Source organism: Oncorhynchus mykiss, chromosome 26 (genome assembly GCF_057628025.1).
Source record: "Oncorhynchus mykiss isolate SJ-2025 chromosome 26, ASM5762802v1, whole genome shotgun sequence".
Classification (NCBI taxonomy): Eukaryota; Metazoa; Chordata; class Actinopteri; order Salmoniformes; family Salmonidae; genus Oncorhynchus; species Oncorhynchus mykiss.
In genome coordinates this window covers 19,891,686-19,908,038 of record NC_143047.1, presented here as the reverse complement: position 1 = coordinate 19,908,038, position 16,353 = coordinate 19,891,686, and the positions used below count along the sequence as shown (strand labels likewise).

General features: G+C 43.1%; 1 protein-coding gene and 1 long non-coding RNA gene across 4 annotated transcripts; one reads left to right on the top strand and one right to left on the bottom strand.

The window, feature by feature from the left end:
* Positions 1-2,943: 2,943 nt before the first annotated feature.
* On the bottom strand, positions 2,944-6,742 carry LOC110506571 (uncharacterized). 2 transcript variants are annotated; one of them, XR_016492278.1, is made up of 2 exons: positions 6,296-6,742; positions 2,944-4,849 (listed from the first exon to the last, which is right to left on the bottom strand). It is a non-coding gene; the product is annotated as an uncharacterized LOC110506571 (long non-coding RNA). The 2 variants fall into 2 exon arrangements; XR_005039847.2 differs by having other exon boundaries at positions 2,944-6,036; positions 6,296-6,572.
* On the top strand, positions 6,560-15,555 carry gfod2 (glucose-fructose oxidoreductase domain containing 2). 2 transcript variants are annotated; one of them, XM_021586286.3, is made up of 3 exons: positions 6,560-6,988; positions 12,308-12,661; positions 13,558-15,555. In XM_021586286.3, the coding sequence occupies exons 2-3, from the start codon at positions 12,409-12,411 to the stop codon at positions 14,478-14,480; spliced, it is 1,176 nt and encodes a 391-aa protein (XP_021441961.3). In that variant the 5' UTR covers positions 6,560-6,988; positions 12,308-12,408; the 3' UTR covers positions 14,481-15,555. The 2 variants fall into 2 exon arrangements, with proteins under 2 accessions (XP_021441961.3, XP_021441962.3); XM_021586287.3 differs by lacking the exon at positions 6,560-6,988 and adding an exon at positions 11,957-12,063.
* The last annotated feature ends 798 nt before the right edge of the window (positions 15,556-16,353 follow it).

Sequence of the window (16,353 nt, the reverse complement as noted above, 5' to 3'; positions counted from 1 at the left end):
CAATATAATTAGAGCATAATAAACTGAGGTAGGTATGAGTAGATATAATATGTGGGTGGAATTTCAAGTTACACACAATATTGATAATTATTTAGAATTAGATTTCAGATTCTTGGGGACGGGTCTCCTACAGAATCATCGGATTCAGCTTCGGAGTTGGGCGGTCCACAGTGGTAGGCATTGTCCCCTCTGTGGCACACGCCATTTGGGACTGTCTGGTTGGTGAATACATGTCTGTCCCCAAGGAGGAAGACTGGAGGGCCATTGCTGCAGAGTTCCTGGAGAGGTGGAATTTCCCCAACAGTCTTGGCTCCATTGCTGGGAAACATGTAGTAATCCAGGCTCCACTGTGCTCTGGTTCGCAATTCTACAACAAGGGTACATATTAAGTTGTACTCTTGGCTGTTGGAGATGCCATCTACTGTTTCCATGTCGTCAATGTTGGTGCTTATGGCAAGGGAAGTGATGGCGGGACCCTCCGGGACTCTGCCTTCGGCCAGGCACTTCAGGATGGAACCCTGGAGATTCCTAGAAGAAAAAGAAACGCACACCTATTTAGGCGAGGTGCTGGCTAGCGGAGTAGAAAACTTGAAAATAAAGGAGAGCTGCACACTCTAGGAGCTCAGATCCAAAATCATACTTTTTTTTTTTTTTTTCATCTGAGCTCCTAGAGTGTGCGGCTCTCCTTTATTTTCAAACCCTGGAGATTCCACCACCTGCATCACTCCCTGGGGCTGAAGACCTGGGACCTGTTCCCCACGTCTTCGTCGGCAACGAGGCCTTTCCTTGAGACCCAACCTCACGAGGCCCTATGCTGGACACCAGCTGCCATTGCCAAAGGCTGTAAGGATCTTTAACAAACGACTATCCAGGTCAAGGTTAGTTGTTGAATGCGTCTTTGGGGGTCTGGCAGCCCGGTGGAGAAATGACGGTTTATTAACCCAACTTTACACAGGCTACTGTTTGGCCGTAGCCCACGCCAAATAAACTAAAGATACCCCACAAGCCAACCGTGACCTTCTCTTGTAAAGGCCAGACGTAAGAGAGAGAACAAAGGCTAAACCTGGTCTTACCTTCCAATGCTCCATCCATCTTAGGGAAAAGTGCTTATGTTCATTAACTTGCACATCAAGTGATTTAGTGATGTACCGATCTGTGTAAAGACAGGAAAACATCAGAATGCAACTTTTCTTTTATCGTTGATGTTAAATTCATTGATGTATGTATTAGTGACAGAAGAGAGGACTTTCTTAATTATAACGTATGGATGGATGAATGCATGTGTAACATTTACTTACCAGAATGGAGCGCTACTTTGACCGGCTAGTTGATGACTTGGAGACGTTTGCTGCTCACGCCAAGAGGAAGACCAACAGCAAACTGTTGTTTTAGGATATTTTCTATCCCAGAAACATTAATCTGAAATACCAATTAGCCTACATGAGTATACTGTAAAAAATTACACTTTACTTCACTGTTTGCAAAACTTATGACACTACCTGTGTAGTGAAGAGAAAAAACGTACCATTGAACTTGTCATCGAATAGCAGCTGAATAATTTTTATCTTAACTGCTGCTTTTCTTTGCTGAGGCAGCCTCTTCAGGGTTGGCAACAGGCAAAGAGTGTCTCTTCATCCTCAATGTGGGGATCAGGTTGGGCTGCCTCCCTCTCGACGGCTTGGAGTAGCCTATGCTGAAATGAGTTGAGTGGATCTGGGAGCTGGTACCTACGATAGCGCCTGTTGTGACATTGTTCCTCTTCATTTTTCCATGTTTGTCTCCACGGCCACATCCTGTTCAAGGTCCTCGGTGGTCATAATAATCTCTGGTGTTCCTAGATCCAGAGGTGCTTGCTCCATTATCATCTTCCATGGCTGCACCGGTGGTGGTTGCACTAGTAGATGACAGAGGGTCTCGCTGCACCGGTGGACTCACTTGTAAATGACAAAGGGTCTTGACGCACCGGTGGCACCCACACTTGTGGATGAAGTAAAGGGTCTGGCTGTAAAATTGCCACTCGTTTCCCTAGGCACAATAAATGGATCCAGAAAATAAAGAATGTGGCAGAAGCACCAATGCTGCTGGCCTGAAGCTGCTGACCCAGACCTCTTATCTTTCTCTGCCCTTCTCTCTCTCTGATACCTGTCCCGGAGTCCTCTCCACTTCCTCCTACAATAGTCTTCTACATAGGCATGAACATGATAAGCCAAACCATTACCTAGCATAACTACAGTTATTAGATAGCTATCATGGACATGTCACCTACTGTACACAAACACACGGTTATCTGACCAAATGATCAGGGGTACAGTAGTATCTACCATTTCTATTACTCTAGCATACACACTCACACTCTTTCAAACATTATTATTTGGTAAAGTTATCAGGGGTAGTAACTAGCATTATTTATTTGACTGACTTTCACACACACACACACCTCATTAGCTAGGTTTTCGGGTGGGACGTTAAAAGGGTGTCCTGACTCTTTGAGGTCATTAAAGATCCCATGGCACTTATCGTAAGAATAGGGGTGTTAACCCCGGTGTCCTGGCTAAATTCCCAATCTGGCCCTCAAACCATCATGGTCACCTAATAATCCCCAGTTTACAATTGGCTCATTCATCCCCCAGATCGTTGCTGCAAATGAGAATGTGTTCTCAGTCAATTTACCTGGTAAAATAACGGGGAAAAAAAACAAGTTAGCTAGCTAACTAACGTTAACTAGCCACATCTAGCAGAAGCTCACTACTAAACTGACCTGGCAATCCTACTATCGTGGACACTTGTCTCCAAGCAGCATTTTTTGTGTTTATGTAGCTGTCAGCAGCTGTGGCAAAAATACACGGTTTTGAGGATACTGCGAAAATTATTCTCTCCATGTGTCCAATGTTAGAGTTGCGTAAATTCGAATCTGGTGTCAGGATAAATATAACAATGAGTCACCGATTGTATACTATGTATTTTTTATTAGCTAAGTAATAAATGGCAAATGCAACTTTCGTATATACGGGCTCACTGTAATACCACGCAGGGCAGAACAGAGAACTGACAAGATGTATATAAACGGTATTCTTTATACTGTGATAGACAGTTCCAACCCGTCTGTTGGCCTATCACAGAGGCTGGGCGTGGTTTAAACTTGCTCAGCCTATTGCAGGCGCTCAGGCGGGTCCCCGCCTCTTGGCGCTTCTGTTGATAGATGTAACTGTTGCTGTGAAGAACATCCATGCGCTCATGCTCCATACCGTTATCTCGCACCTGGTTCCTGTTATCTAACAAAAGACCACTTGTTCTGCAACCCCACGCTCTGAATGTGCCCCCCCCAACTCATTGCACAGTTCTTGTCTTCTGTATTTTTCCATCATGAGAAAGGCCCATGGCCCTGAAGCTTTTAACAATGTTTCAAGTCAGCTATGTTGCATAACACATACATACATCCACACAAGCCAACAGCAGATAATATTCAATCATATATATGGTAATGGCTATAATGTAAAACACAGGATCCAACACCAACCGCATTCGACCGTCTGCAAAAGGTACCTGCATCAGTATAGTTGCCTTGCTGCGCAAAATGTTATGCAGCAGCGATGCAATAACACAGTCGGTGTGTTCGAAGCGTAAGGCAAGTTCTTATTTACAATGACTGGCTAGCCCGAACCAAACCCTAACGACGTTGGACCAATTGTGCGTCACCCTATCATAGCCAGTTGTGATACAGCCTGGAAACTAACCAGGGTCTGTAGCGACGCCATTAGCACTGATATTCAGTGCATTAGAACCCTAAACACCACTCGAAAGCCCAAGGAAAGAGGTTGATAAATGATGTACATATATGTCTGTTTAATAAGCTGAATTGCTGATTATCAGTCTTTTTTTTAAATTTAATTAAAAAATTGTCTATTACCACTAAACTTTTTGGTTTTGAATATATGAATATGTTAATTATCTGCCAATCAGCTGTCCCCTGTGTCTTCCCATCAGGAGATTACTTAAGACTTGTGTGAGAAGAAACTTATTGGAGTGAGAAGTAGGTGAAGGCTCAGTGATTTAATGAAAATAGTTAGAAAATGATTGTCTAGGATTTAATACCCATCATTACAATGGACTTGTATATAATGTAAAATATTACAATAGCTTTTGGTTGATTGACAAGTCGGAGAGCGCTCGCTTGCACATAAGAGGTAATTCACCTCCAAGAGAGTGCTCTCAATAGGCCTACTTGCAGTGGACTTAGTGAATTGGGGGGCCGTTTAAAAAAATCCTTCTGAGGGGCCCCACTAACCCAAAATTCAATAAAAATATGATTGTGGGGGGGTAGAGGCAGTTTATAAGGTAAAGGAGTGAAATTATATGCTGTATGTTATTTTCTTCCAGAATGGATTTTTAAAATTAAGAGTGCTTTCAAAAGGAGTCATAAGGGTGGAGGTGTATATCGAAAGCTATATCAGTGACCTTGATGGGTCATATGACTACAAAAGTCTAAATACACAACCACTTCATTTTTACTGTGAACAACACATGGCAAGAGGAAAATCGACACGGCAGCCACAGGACACCACGGCAAACAACTGTAAAGTCTATGTGTCCATTGACATCAACGATGGGCCCACCTCAAAAGTATGTATCAGAAAGATGCTGGAGCACAAGGGCCATGAGAATTCCCACTGAGAATGTGACAAACCACATCCACCCAGACCTGGTCACATATATTGAGATCTTGTCTCTTCAATGCAAGGCATGCCACGAAATTGCCAACAGTACCATGAACCAAAAAAATAAAATGAAGACCCTGGACAGGCATCATGAAAATGACTCCTGGAGTGTTGACTCGCTTGTGAAACCAGACCTTAAGAGAGGACAATGTCTCAATTAGCCTCTCTGCAGAGCAACAGATGAACAAAAACTGTTGATTATGTTTATGATAATTATGATCATGATCATTATGATAATGCTCTTTTAATGTAAGAGCTGTTTGACAAGACTGCATGGAATTTCATCCTGCTTTGGTGGGATGGAGTTTTGGCCTGACTAGTGACATCACCAGGCAGTAAATTAGTTAACAGACCAATAAGAAATAGAGTTCCAAACATTTCTGCCGATAACAGCTAATTTTCAGTTTTCCCCTCCCCAATCAGACCAGTCCGACAGTCCTAGCTAAATTCTTGCTTGAGAAATCGCTCTTTGCTAAGATTGTTGATTTCTTTTTGACCATTTTAATTGAAAACAATCACAGTAAAAGGTACATCATTTTTCACCAGGCCAGGCCAGAAATGATTTGATATTGAGATACAAATGGCTGCATTGGACCTTTAACCTAACCTTATTTTAACCAATTCGGAAATAGATGATGACTTTACTATTTGTCTGCATAAAATATCCCATATTTTACCACATCCAGCTCAGGTAATATATAGGCCTACTCTGCTAACTTCTCCTGCCCCTCCCTCATCTTCACTGACCTCACTCCCACTTGGACCCTCTACATATGGGAAAACAGAAATGTTGCCAACAGCACAGCCCTGTTACAGCACAGCCCTGTTGCAGCACTCTTGACAAATGGATTCAATATTCAAGTTAAGGTTATTGGAAACACAGAGGGAACTTAATTTGGGGTGTCAGATACATCAAGCACACTTCAAATTAAAAACACACAACAGAGTATTATTACAATCAAAACTATTAACACTATGAAAATAGATATTTGATAAAAGAATACGCTGTTTAATATCATAGCTTTGGCTACATTTTATTATATAATAAGCCCTTTGGGGGGGGGGGGGGGGGGGAGACAAGTATTATAAGATAGGCCTAAAACAACTTTCTTTGTTACTTTGTTCTGTTTTGGGCAGCCCTAGTTGCATTTGCCCAAAACATGGTTAAAACTATAATTTTGATATCATGGATGGTCAGTCCTTGCATCCATAGCGCCATCTATGAATCTGAGATCATTTATATTTCTCCAGGCCCATCCCTCAGCTTTTCACCATACCAGGGTGGGGAGGACACTGTTGGATCTACTGCTGATTGACATGTCTTGGAATGATTAAAAAAAAATACATAAATGTCAAAATGGCATTAATATAATAACTAATACTTTTGTATGCATGCCATGCATCACAATATTTCAGAATTAACATTTACCATTAGTTCGACTTCCTATTACCTTTCATGATACTGGTGGGTGCTGTTTTATATGTAACGACATGCACACGCTATTGAAATAAAAGTGTACAGACATTTTGTAATTTCAGAGTGACACATCATAGACAGATAAATTATAGCAACTAGCTACCTTACTGAGTTGTCTTCACTTTCTTCCAGTGTAGGCTACTGCTCAGTCTGTCAAAGTCGCCAGTTTTTTCCTTGATTTCATGAAGTGCAACGCAGCATACCAATGTGTGTACGTCTTTGACAATGTCAATGATGCAACTTAAGCTCTATTTTTGAATCTGAAAACAAGCAATTCTACTCGTAAACCATATCTAATTTGTTAGCAAGCTTCCTTAATTTACATGTAGCGTAGCATTTAACTCGCTGTCAGTCAATCGAACTAGCTGGTTGGACGCGGCACTGCTGCAGGCAGACTGCTTCTCCTCGAAGGCTCGAACGCGGTGGTGAAGGCATTGCTGAGAGCCCATTGGCTATCGAACGGCCAATGGCGTGGGTCTTGATGGCTTGGGAGCCCTCCTCGGAACCAGTCCGGGCGTTGCTCTGATGAACGTGCCTGGAATTGTGTCTCTCCGACATCACTGCGCAAACTCATCAGGACAACGTCGTGAAGAAAGACGGATGCTGGGCGAACGCGGATGGCCAAAGTGAACCTCGAAAAGTATACTGACGACAGAATACAGAAGTGTGAATAAATTGAGAGTCTTGCTCTGATACCATTAACTTTTGACCTGAATGTGAATGGTGAGTCTCGCTGCCACAGATTAAACGACCACCGGGAGTCTGACCGAGACGGGGGACGTAATCACATCAGCAGGTAACGTTACACGGCATAGCCTCCTAACAATCGGCGGAGCAAAAGTCATCTAGCTAAACCACCAAAATATATCCTAGTCACAAGAGTGGTTATAAAGATCTCATCGATTTTCTAAATCGTAATCCAGAACCCCTGGGTGTCTGTCTCCCCAGCCACTGGATCGTTAATGTTAGCTAACAAGTTAATTTATGTGAACAAAAATAAACGCAACAATTAACGATTTTACCGAGTTACAGTTCATATAAGGAAATCAATCATTTGAAATAAATGTGGACCTAATCTATTAGTTTCACATGACTGGGGATACAGATATGCATCCGTTGGTCACAGATACCTTAAAGAAAAAGGTAAGGGGTGGATCAGAAAACCAGTCGGTATTTGGTGTGATTGCCATTTCCCTCATGCAGCAAGATGCATCACCTTCACATAGAGTTGATGAGGCTGGTGATTGTGGCCTGTGGAATGTTGTCCCACTCTTTTCCGATGGCTGTGCGAAGTTGCTGGATAATGTCGGGAACTGGAACACACTGTCATACACATCAATCCAGAGCATCCCAAACATGCTCAATGGGTGACATGTCTGGTGAGTATGTAGGCCATGTCAGAACTGGAACATTTTCAGCTTCCAGGAATTGTGTTCAGACCCTTTCCAATTATCATGCTGATACATGAGGTGATGTCATCAGGATGAATAGCAGAACAATGGGCTTAAGGATCCTGTCACGGTATCTCTGTGCATTCAAATTGCCATTGATAAAATGCTATTGTGTTTGTTGTCCGTAGCCTATGCCTTCCCATACCATAACCCACCATGGGGCACTCTGTTTACAACGTTGACTTCAGCAAACCGCTTGCCCACACGACTTACCCGTCTTCTGCGGTTGTGAGGCCTGTTGGACGTACTGCCAAATTCTCTAAAATGATGTTGGAGGCGCTTTATGTTAGAGAAATTAACATTACATTTTCTGGCAACAGCTCTGGTGGACATTCCTGCAATCAACATGCCAATTGCATGCTCCCTTAAAACCTCTTTGGGCTGAGATCCCGCTAACGGGATCATGAAAGTGCAGGGTGCCAAATTCAAACAACAGAAATCTCATAATTAAAATTCCTCAAACACACAAGTATTTTACACCATTTTAAAGATACAGTTCTTGTTAATCCCACCACAGTGTCTTATTTCAAATAGGCTTTACGGCGAAAGCACCACAAACGATTATGTTAGGTGAGTGCCTAGTCACAGAAAAACACAGCCATTTTTCCAGCCAAAGAGAGGAGTCACAAAAAGCGGAAATAGAGATAAATGAATCACTAACCTTTGATGATCTTCATCAGATGACTTCATGTTACACAATACATGTATGTTTTGTTCGATAAAGTTCATATTTATATAAAAAAAATCTCAGTATACATTGGCACGTTATGTTCAGTAGTTCCAAAAACATCCAGTGATTTTGCAAAGAGCCACATCAATTTACAGAAATACTCATCATAAATGTTGATGAAAATACAAGTGTTATACATGGAACTTTAGATCCACTTCTCCTTAATGCAACCGCTGTGTCAGATTTCAAAAAAGCTTTATGGAAAAAGCACACCATGCAATAATCAGAGTACAGTGCTCAGAGACCAAAAGAAGCCGTCCATGTTGTGTAGTCAACAGAAGTCAGAAATAGCATTATAAATATTCACTTATCTTTGATGATCTTCATTAGAATGCACTCCCAGGAATCCCAGTTCCACTATAAATGTTTGATTTGTTCGATAAAGTTCATCATTTATGTCCAAATACCTCCTTTTTGTTTGCGCGTTTAGCCCAGTAATCCAAATTCATGACGCGCGAGCAGACAAAGTCAAAAAAGTTCTGTTACAGTCTGTAGAAACATGTCAAACGATGTATAGAATCAATCTTTAGGATATTTTTATCATACATCTTCGATAATGTTCCAACCGGAGAATTCCTTTGTCTGTAGAAATGCAATGGAAAGCAAGCTAACTTTCATGTGAACGGGCGTGGTCAGCTAATGGCACTCTGCATTCTACCTCTGACTCAATCCCCTCTCATTTGCCCCCACTTCACAGTAGAAGCATCAAACAAGGTTCTAAAGACTGTTGACATCTAGTGGAAGCCTTAGGAAGTGCAATATGACCCCATAGACAGTGTATTCAATAGGAAAAGAGTTGAAAAACTACAAACCTCAGATTTCCTACTTCCTGGTTGGATTTTTTTCTCAGGTTTTTGCCTGCCATATGGGTTTTGTTATACTCAGACATCATTCAAACAGTTTTAGAAACTTCATAGTGTTATTATATTGGAAAGGGAGAAATCCTCACTAACAGGGATTTAAACAAATTTGTGCCCAAAATTTGAGAGAAATTAGCTTTTTGTGTGGATGAAAGATTTCTGGCATCTTTTATTTCAGCTCATGAAACATGGGACCAACACTTACAGTGGGGCAAAAAAGTATTTAGGCGGCCACCAATTGTGCAAGTTCTCCCACTTAAAAAGATGAGAGAGGCCTGTAATTTTCATCATAGGTACACTTCAACTATGACAGGCAAAATGAGAAAAAAAATCCAGAAAATCACATTGTAGGATTTTTAATGAATTTATTTGCAAATTACGGTGGAAAATAAGTATTTGGTCAATAACAAAAGTTTATCTCAATACTTTGTTATATACCCTTTGTTGGCAATGACAGAGGTCAAACGTTTTCTGTAAGTCTTCACAAGGTTTTCACACACTGTTGCTGGTATTTTGGCCCATTCCTCCATGCAGATCTCCTCTAGAGCAGTGCTGTTTTGGGGCTGTTGCTGGGCAACACAGACTTTCAACTCCCTCCAAAGATTTTCTATGGGGTTGAGATCTGGAGACTGGCTAGGCCACTCCAGGACCTTGAAATGCTTCTTACGAAGCCACTCCTTCGTTGCCCGGGCGGTGTGTTTGGGATCATTGTCATGCTGAAAGACCCAGCCACGTTTCATCTTCAATGCCCTTGCTGATGGAAGGAGGTTTTCACTCAAAATCTCACGATACATGGCCCCATTCATTCTTTCCTTTACACGGATCAGTCGTCCTGGTCCCTTTGCAGAAAAACAGCCCCAAAAGCATGATGTTTCCACCCCCATGCTTCACAGTAGGTATGGTGTTCTTTGGATGCAACTCAGCATTCTTTGTCCTCCAAACAAGACGAGTTGAGTTTTTACCACAAAGTTCTATTTTGATTTCATCTGAACATATGACATTCTCCCAATCTTCTTCTGGATCATCCAAATGCTCTCTAGCAAACTTCAGACGGGCCTGGACATGTACTGGCTTAAGCAGGGGGACACGTCTGGCATTGCAGGATTTGAGTCCCTGGCGGCGTAGTGTGTTACTGATGGTAGGCTTTGTTACTTTGGTCCCAGCTCTCTGCAGGTCATTCACTAGGTCCCCCCCGTGTGGTTCTGGGATTTTTGCTCACCGTTCTTGTGATCATTTTGACCCCACGGGGTGAGATCTTGCGTGGAGCCCCAGATCGAGGGAGATTATCAGTGGTCTTGTATGTCTTCCATTTCCTAATAATTGCTCCCACAGTTGATTTCTTCAAGCCAAGCTGCTTACCTATTGCAGATTCAGTCTTCCCAGCCTGGTGCAGGTCTACAATTTTGTTTCTGGTGTCCTTTGACAGCTCTTGTGTCTTGGCCATAGTGGAGTTTGGAGTGTGACTGTTTGAGGTTGTGGACAGGTGTCTTTTATACTGATAACAAGTTCAAACAGGTGCCATTAATACAGGTAACGAGTGGAGGACAGAGGAGCCTCTTAAAGAATAAGTTACCGGTCTGTGAGAGCCAGAAATCTTGCTTGTTTGTAGGTGACCAAATACTTATTTTCCACCGTAATTTGCAAATAAATTCATTAAAAATCCTACAATGTGATTTTTTGATTTTTTTTGTTCTCATTTTTTCTGTCATAGTTGAAGTGTACCTATGATGAAAATGACAGGCCTCTCATCTTTTTAAGTGGGAGAACTTGCACAATTGGTGGCTGACTAAATACTTTTTTGCCCCACTGTACATGCACTTATGTTGCGTTTTATATTTTTGTTCAGTCTGGATATGGTTCGGCCTAGCCCTAGGTCATGACTCTCAGTTCCATTACACATAATAAGACTAATTGTACAAAGGCGTCTTCTTTAGAGGGAAGTTTTGTTGAGATCCCCGTCACTCGGTCTGAACATTAACATGTATCGCTTGCAGTAAGGTTTTGGAAGCATATGGACCTTTCATATCAGCAAGAAATAATTTTCAGAAAACAAAAGGTTACGTTTATACACACCTTGATAGGATTAGTGTTCCCACACTGCCGTATCTCAATGTTACATCTCTTGTTTACGGAAAACAGACTGAAGACAAAAGCTGACCACCTGTGCTAATTAGCAATCTAGCATGCTCCGAACACCTGTATGTAAGCATAACTTGAAGTGTAGTTTGATAGGATGGAAGTACCCATAGCTGTATGGAACTGTGCAAAACTGCTACAGTAAGTATCTTCTTTATCTGAAGGATTGTCTCTCGCTGATGAGGGCCGTATCGCAAGCGATGTCTTGACATTTCCAAACGTTAAAACACAGCGTTGCGGTTGTAGTTCACACAAGGCAGTCTGGGGGAAAGATAATGGCTGAGAACTGTAGGGGGTTTGAGAGCTATGGTTCTGCTTAACTCACACATGCATAAGTAGCAGTCTTTGCAGTTCTGTAGTGTAAACTACTTGGTTATCAGCCATAGAACCATAGGTATGAATATCAAATTGTTTTTGAGAATAAGTTTCAACTAACCTGATATTGGCGACACTATCCTCATTCTCGATTCGACAAAACATGTATCTACAAAAATGTCCAGTTGCAAGTGGTGCGTTTGGAATTTCTAAAATGCTCTGATGTTAAAATGAATAAATGCTTCTCTCCATGAAGTAATCTAACAATGTGTACGCTGCCATCTTGTCTATTTCAAATCTTCTCTCACTAATCGAGACATGAGTGTCATCATGACATGCAACACTTTGGGGTGGACCCGTCTATCTCAATCAATACCAGGTTAGTTGAAAAACCTCTGGCAACTTTTTTTATAGGCAAATCTGTAACTCACAGTAATGGATACCAACAATCTTTGGTTAAATCACATCTGGTCTAACAATTTGTAGCTAATGTGTAGATAGTAGGACAGAGGAGCAGGTAGTCGTGGACGTTTATAATCGTACAATACATGTAAAAGTAATTCAACGTTTAGTTTCTCCATTGTAAATAATAATAATTCTAAAACATTTTCCTGTGTTGCCAGGCAACAACAGATACTACCACTGTGAGACAAGAGGACGACGTTGGGATGCTTGCATGTCTGTGTGGTGCAGACCAGACATACAGTGAAGTGGAGTGGCAGCAATGTTGCCTGGTGTTGGTGTGTTTGGCACAGGGAGTACGGCACGGGTGCTAGTTCCTTTACTGCGGGGGGAAGGGTTTGAGGTACACGCGCTCTGGGGGAGGAGCGAGGAGGAGGCAAGCTCCCTGGCGCAGGAGCTGGGCATTCTGTTTCACACCAGCCAATCGGACGATGTCTTATTGCACCCTGATGTTGACCTGGTCTGCATCTACATCTCACCCCCACTCACACGGCAGATTGCAGTCAAAGCCCTGGGTAAGACAACACAAATGCATGCATGCACGCTTGTACACACACACAGTTGGGTTCTATGGTGTCCAGCCCCACCCAGGAAGTGTGGCAGACTTTGGTTCTTTCCTGCCTCTGCCCTGTGGGAGAGCGTGGTTAATCGCTGTAAAAATCCCAGTGTTTACACCACAAACATTGGCACAATGCCTACACAACGCTCAGCCAATACACAGAATACTCTTACTGTGTTTTCATAGCACACAAATACTTGACGAGGCTGTAGGGAAGCAATGCTATGGACTCATACACCCCCCCCCCCCCCCATCTCTCTCCCTCTCCACGGCTGAGGCTCTTTTTTTCCTCTCTCACTACATCCCTTCTCGTAGTCTCTATTGAGCCCTCTCTGTCTTTCACTGTATTCTGATTGATTTACAATAGTTGCCTATAAGCTTTAACTGAATCGTGAGTTCTGAGGTACTAGTAGGTTATGTCAAAGGAGGTGACCGTCTTATCTGGGTGAATTCCTGAGCGTTGACCTCAGCTTCCTGCTTTAGTTTCTGCTTCCTGAGAGTGTCTCAACCAACCGGAAGGGGGAGGGAGGTGTGTGTGTGTGTGTGTGTGTGTGTGTGTGTGTGTGTGTGTGTGTGTGTGTGTGTGTGTGTGTGTGCACGCACGTGCGGCAGAGGGGTCTGGACAGTATGTTCTTCCTCCTACTGAGTCGACCGAATGGTGGAATTCCTGTGTTGGGTGGGGCTTTAAGGTCAGGCCTGAGGTTATATTTGCATATAGACACACACACAGTTAATAAATAGTGCCACAACCTACATACACACATGGTGGTTGTTGAAGCATAGAGGTGTTTTCAAGAACACCGCTCTCTCGCTCTCGCTCGCTCTCTCTCTCTCTCTCTCTCTCTCTCTCAGGGATAGGTAAGAATGTGGTATGTGAGAAGGCTGCTACCACTGTGGACGCGTTCAAGATGGTGACTGCTGCGCAATACTACCCCCAGTTGCTGAGCATTGTGGGTAATGCTCTGCGCTTCCTACCAGCGTTCGTAGCAATGCGGCAGCTGCTGGCAGAGGGATACGTGGGTGAGCTGCAAGTGTGCGACGCCCGTGTCTATGGTCCCAGTCTGCTCGATCAATCATACGGCTGGACCTGCGAGGAGCTGATGGGGGGTGGCGGGCTCCACACGGTTGGCTCTACCCTCGTGGACCTGCTGAGTCACCTGACGGGAGCACGGGCGGTGCGGGTGCACGGCCTTCTCCGGACGTTCGTGGGGCAGAATGGAGCAATCCACGGGATCCGCTGCGTCACCAGCGATGACTTCAGTTTCTTCCAGATGCTGATGGGAGGGTCTGCTTCTGGTAGAGGGGTAGGGACTGGGACTGGGTCAGGAGTGTGCTGCACTGTGACACTGAACTTCAACATGCCGGGGGCCTTTGTCCACGAGGTGATGGTTGTTGGGTCAGCAGGGAGGCTGATTGCCAGGGGGACAGAGCTGTATGGGCAGCGCAATGGAGGGAAAGGGGAGGAGCTGCTGCTAGGGGACAGCGGAGGGACGGGACAAGAGGTCAAGGATGTCCCCCTGCCACACCTGCGGGGGCTAGGGTCTATGGTTACGGCTCTAAAAGATGCTTTCCAGGCACAGGAAGAGCGTCGGTTGTGGGCGCGGGGGCCGGTTGCTATGGCGTCGACATTTGAGGATGGGCTGTACGTGCAGACGGTGGTGGAGGCGGTGAAACGGTCAAGCCGCAGCGGTGAGTGGGAAAGTGTGGAGGTCATGACTCAGGAACCAGATCCCAACCAAAACCTCTGTGAGGTGCTGCTGATAAACAAGAACTGAGTACTCATTTATATACACACACACACACACTAATATAAATGACCTACAGACAGCCTCTATGGCCTGTCCTGACGAGACTGTCCCCTATCAACCATTACCCTGTGTCTGGCGACCTCTTCCGTGCATCAGGGCCACACTCAAAGCCACAGCATCCTGCCCTGCAAGAAGCCACAGGCAGGCAGACTGGTGGGCACACCTTCTACTGGATGTGAACTCTTCTTCTCAGCAGAGTTTTTGTGTGTGTGTTTTCACATTTTCCAGACAATCCGATCCTAGTTCACCTTACCCACACACATTCCTATCAAATCAGTGAACACCTTGAAGGAGGAAGTGTTTAGTATTCATGCTACAGTTTCTCACTGTGCCTCACTACTTCTGCCGATGAAAGAAATGTTTGGAGTTGTTTACATACATGTCACAGATGAAATGTTGGGTTTTCTCTTACACAAATGTGTATTATACACATAAAAAACATAGTTACTTTTAAATAGTAACTTACTAACTCAAGAATTTCATTTAAAAAAATCTAACTTTACAACTTCTCGTAGAGTTTACACGATGATGCGTATCATCATCAGACTGCCATCACAGCAGAGTTACTCATATGCAATCCCCCTTGACTTTCAGTTAATTATTATTTCATGTGTATATTAGTATTTTTTTATTATATTGATTGTTGATCCCATTTTCCATATCAGCATCTCCTGCATTGATAAAATGCTACTACAACCCTGTGCAAGCCTGTGAATAGAATGTGTCTGACCTATATGGTGGAAAGACTGCTGTATTTATTTCATTTTTACTTTTGCGTTTTTACTAAGAAAGGCTGTTTTATTTAATTAGTATGTGTTCAGCTAGTGGAAATGTGTCTGATAAGCTATAAGATGTTTGTTAATGGTGTAATATTCATATGTGTAAACATACTGAATTATAATTGGATGCATTTTACCGCCGTATCATACTGTGCTATGATTGGTTAAGACCACCCAGAGGGTTAGGTCATGGTCAGTTGATCATGGTTGGAGATAAGTGAACATGCAGTTGTAGCTAGCTAATAAAGAGCTACGTTAAGAAATATCCTGTAGTACTGCATTTTATTATTTTGTACAAAGCGTGCAAAACAAGACACATGGATATTTATATTTTGTTTTAAGTTATTTCAGTTTTACTTGGTGTTATCACTGTTCAACACAATACCTGTGATTTTATTTTCAGTGGAGTGGACAGAGGCTGTGAAAACACCGTGCAATCCTGTCAGCTCCCAAGTTAATACATATCCGACTAGTATTGCTGCCTCCGTGCGTGTTTAATTTACTCAGACGTGAGGATTTTCAAAAATTACTGATAAAATGTAAATGTTTTCCGGTAGTGTAAAGTAATCCACACAACACAATGTTAATTGAATGATTGCTCCAATCTTCCCCTATGAATTGGGGTCTCATTCAAATGATGGATGTACAATTAGACTGACCAAAAGTGCACTGCATCACAATGTAGATAATTTAGACGGGCTAGGGTTTTGAATACTCTGCTGCAGGCTTTCGATGAAAACTGCAAATACGATAGGTGCAGCGTTAGTGTCCTTTTCCAGCATTCAAGCAACTCTCAATCACTAAGGTATAATGCAGACACTACGATTTTGCCACAAATTCGTCATGTTTTGCCGTCCCAGACAAGTTGTCATGATCGGGGTAAAATCCTCTGAATTTGGCCTAGGATCATATGAACTTGGGTTAGGATCAGAACAGCCGGGACTCGCGTAGTTTGAGCGGGTCAAGGGCGCACCGATAATGGCTGTTTTGTTCTCTAGACCCCTGTCAGATGTTCTGACATGTCAGCAATTTTGGTTGTGCATCTGGAAGCATAAGCAGTT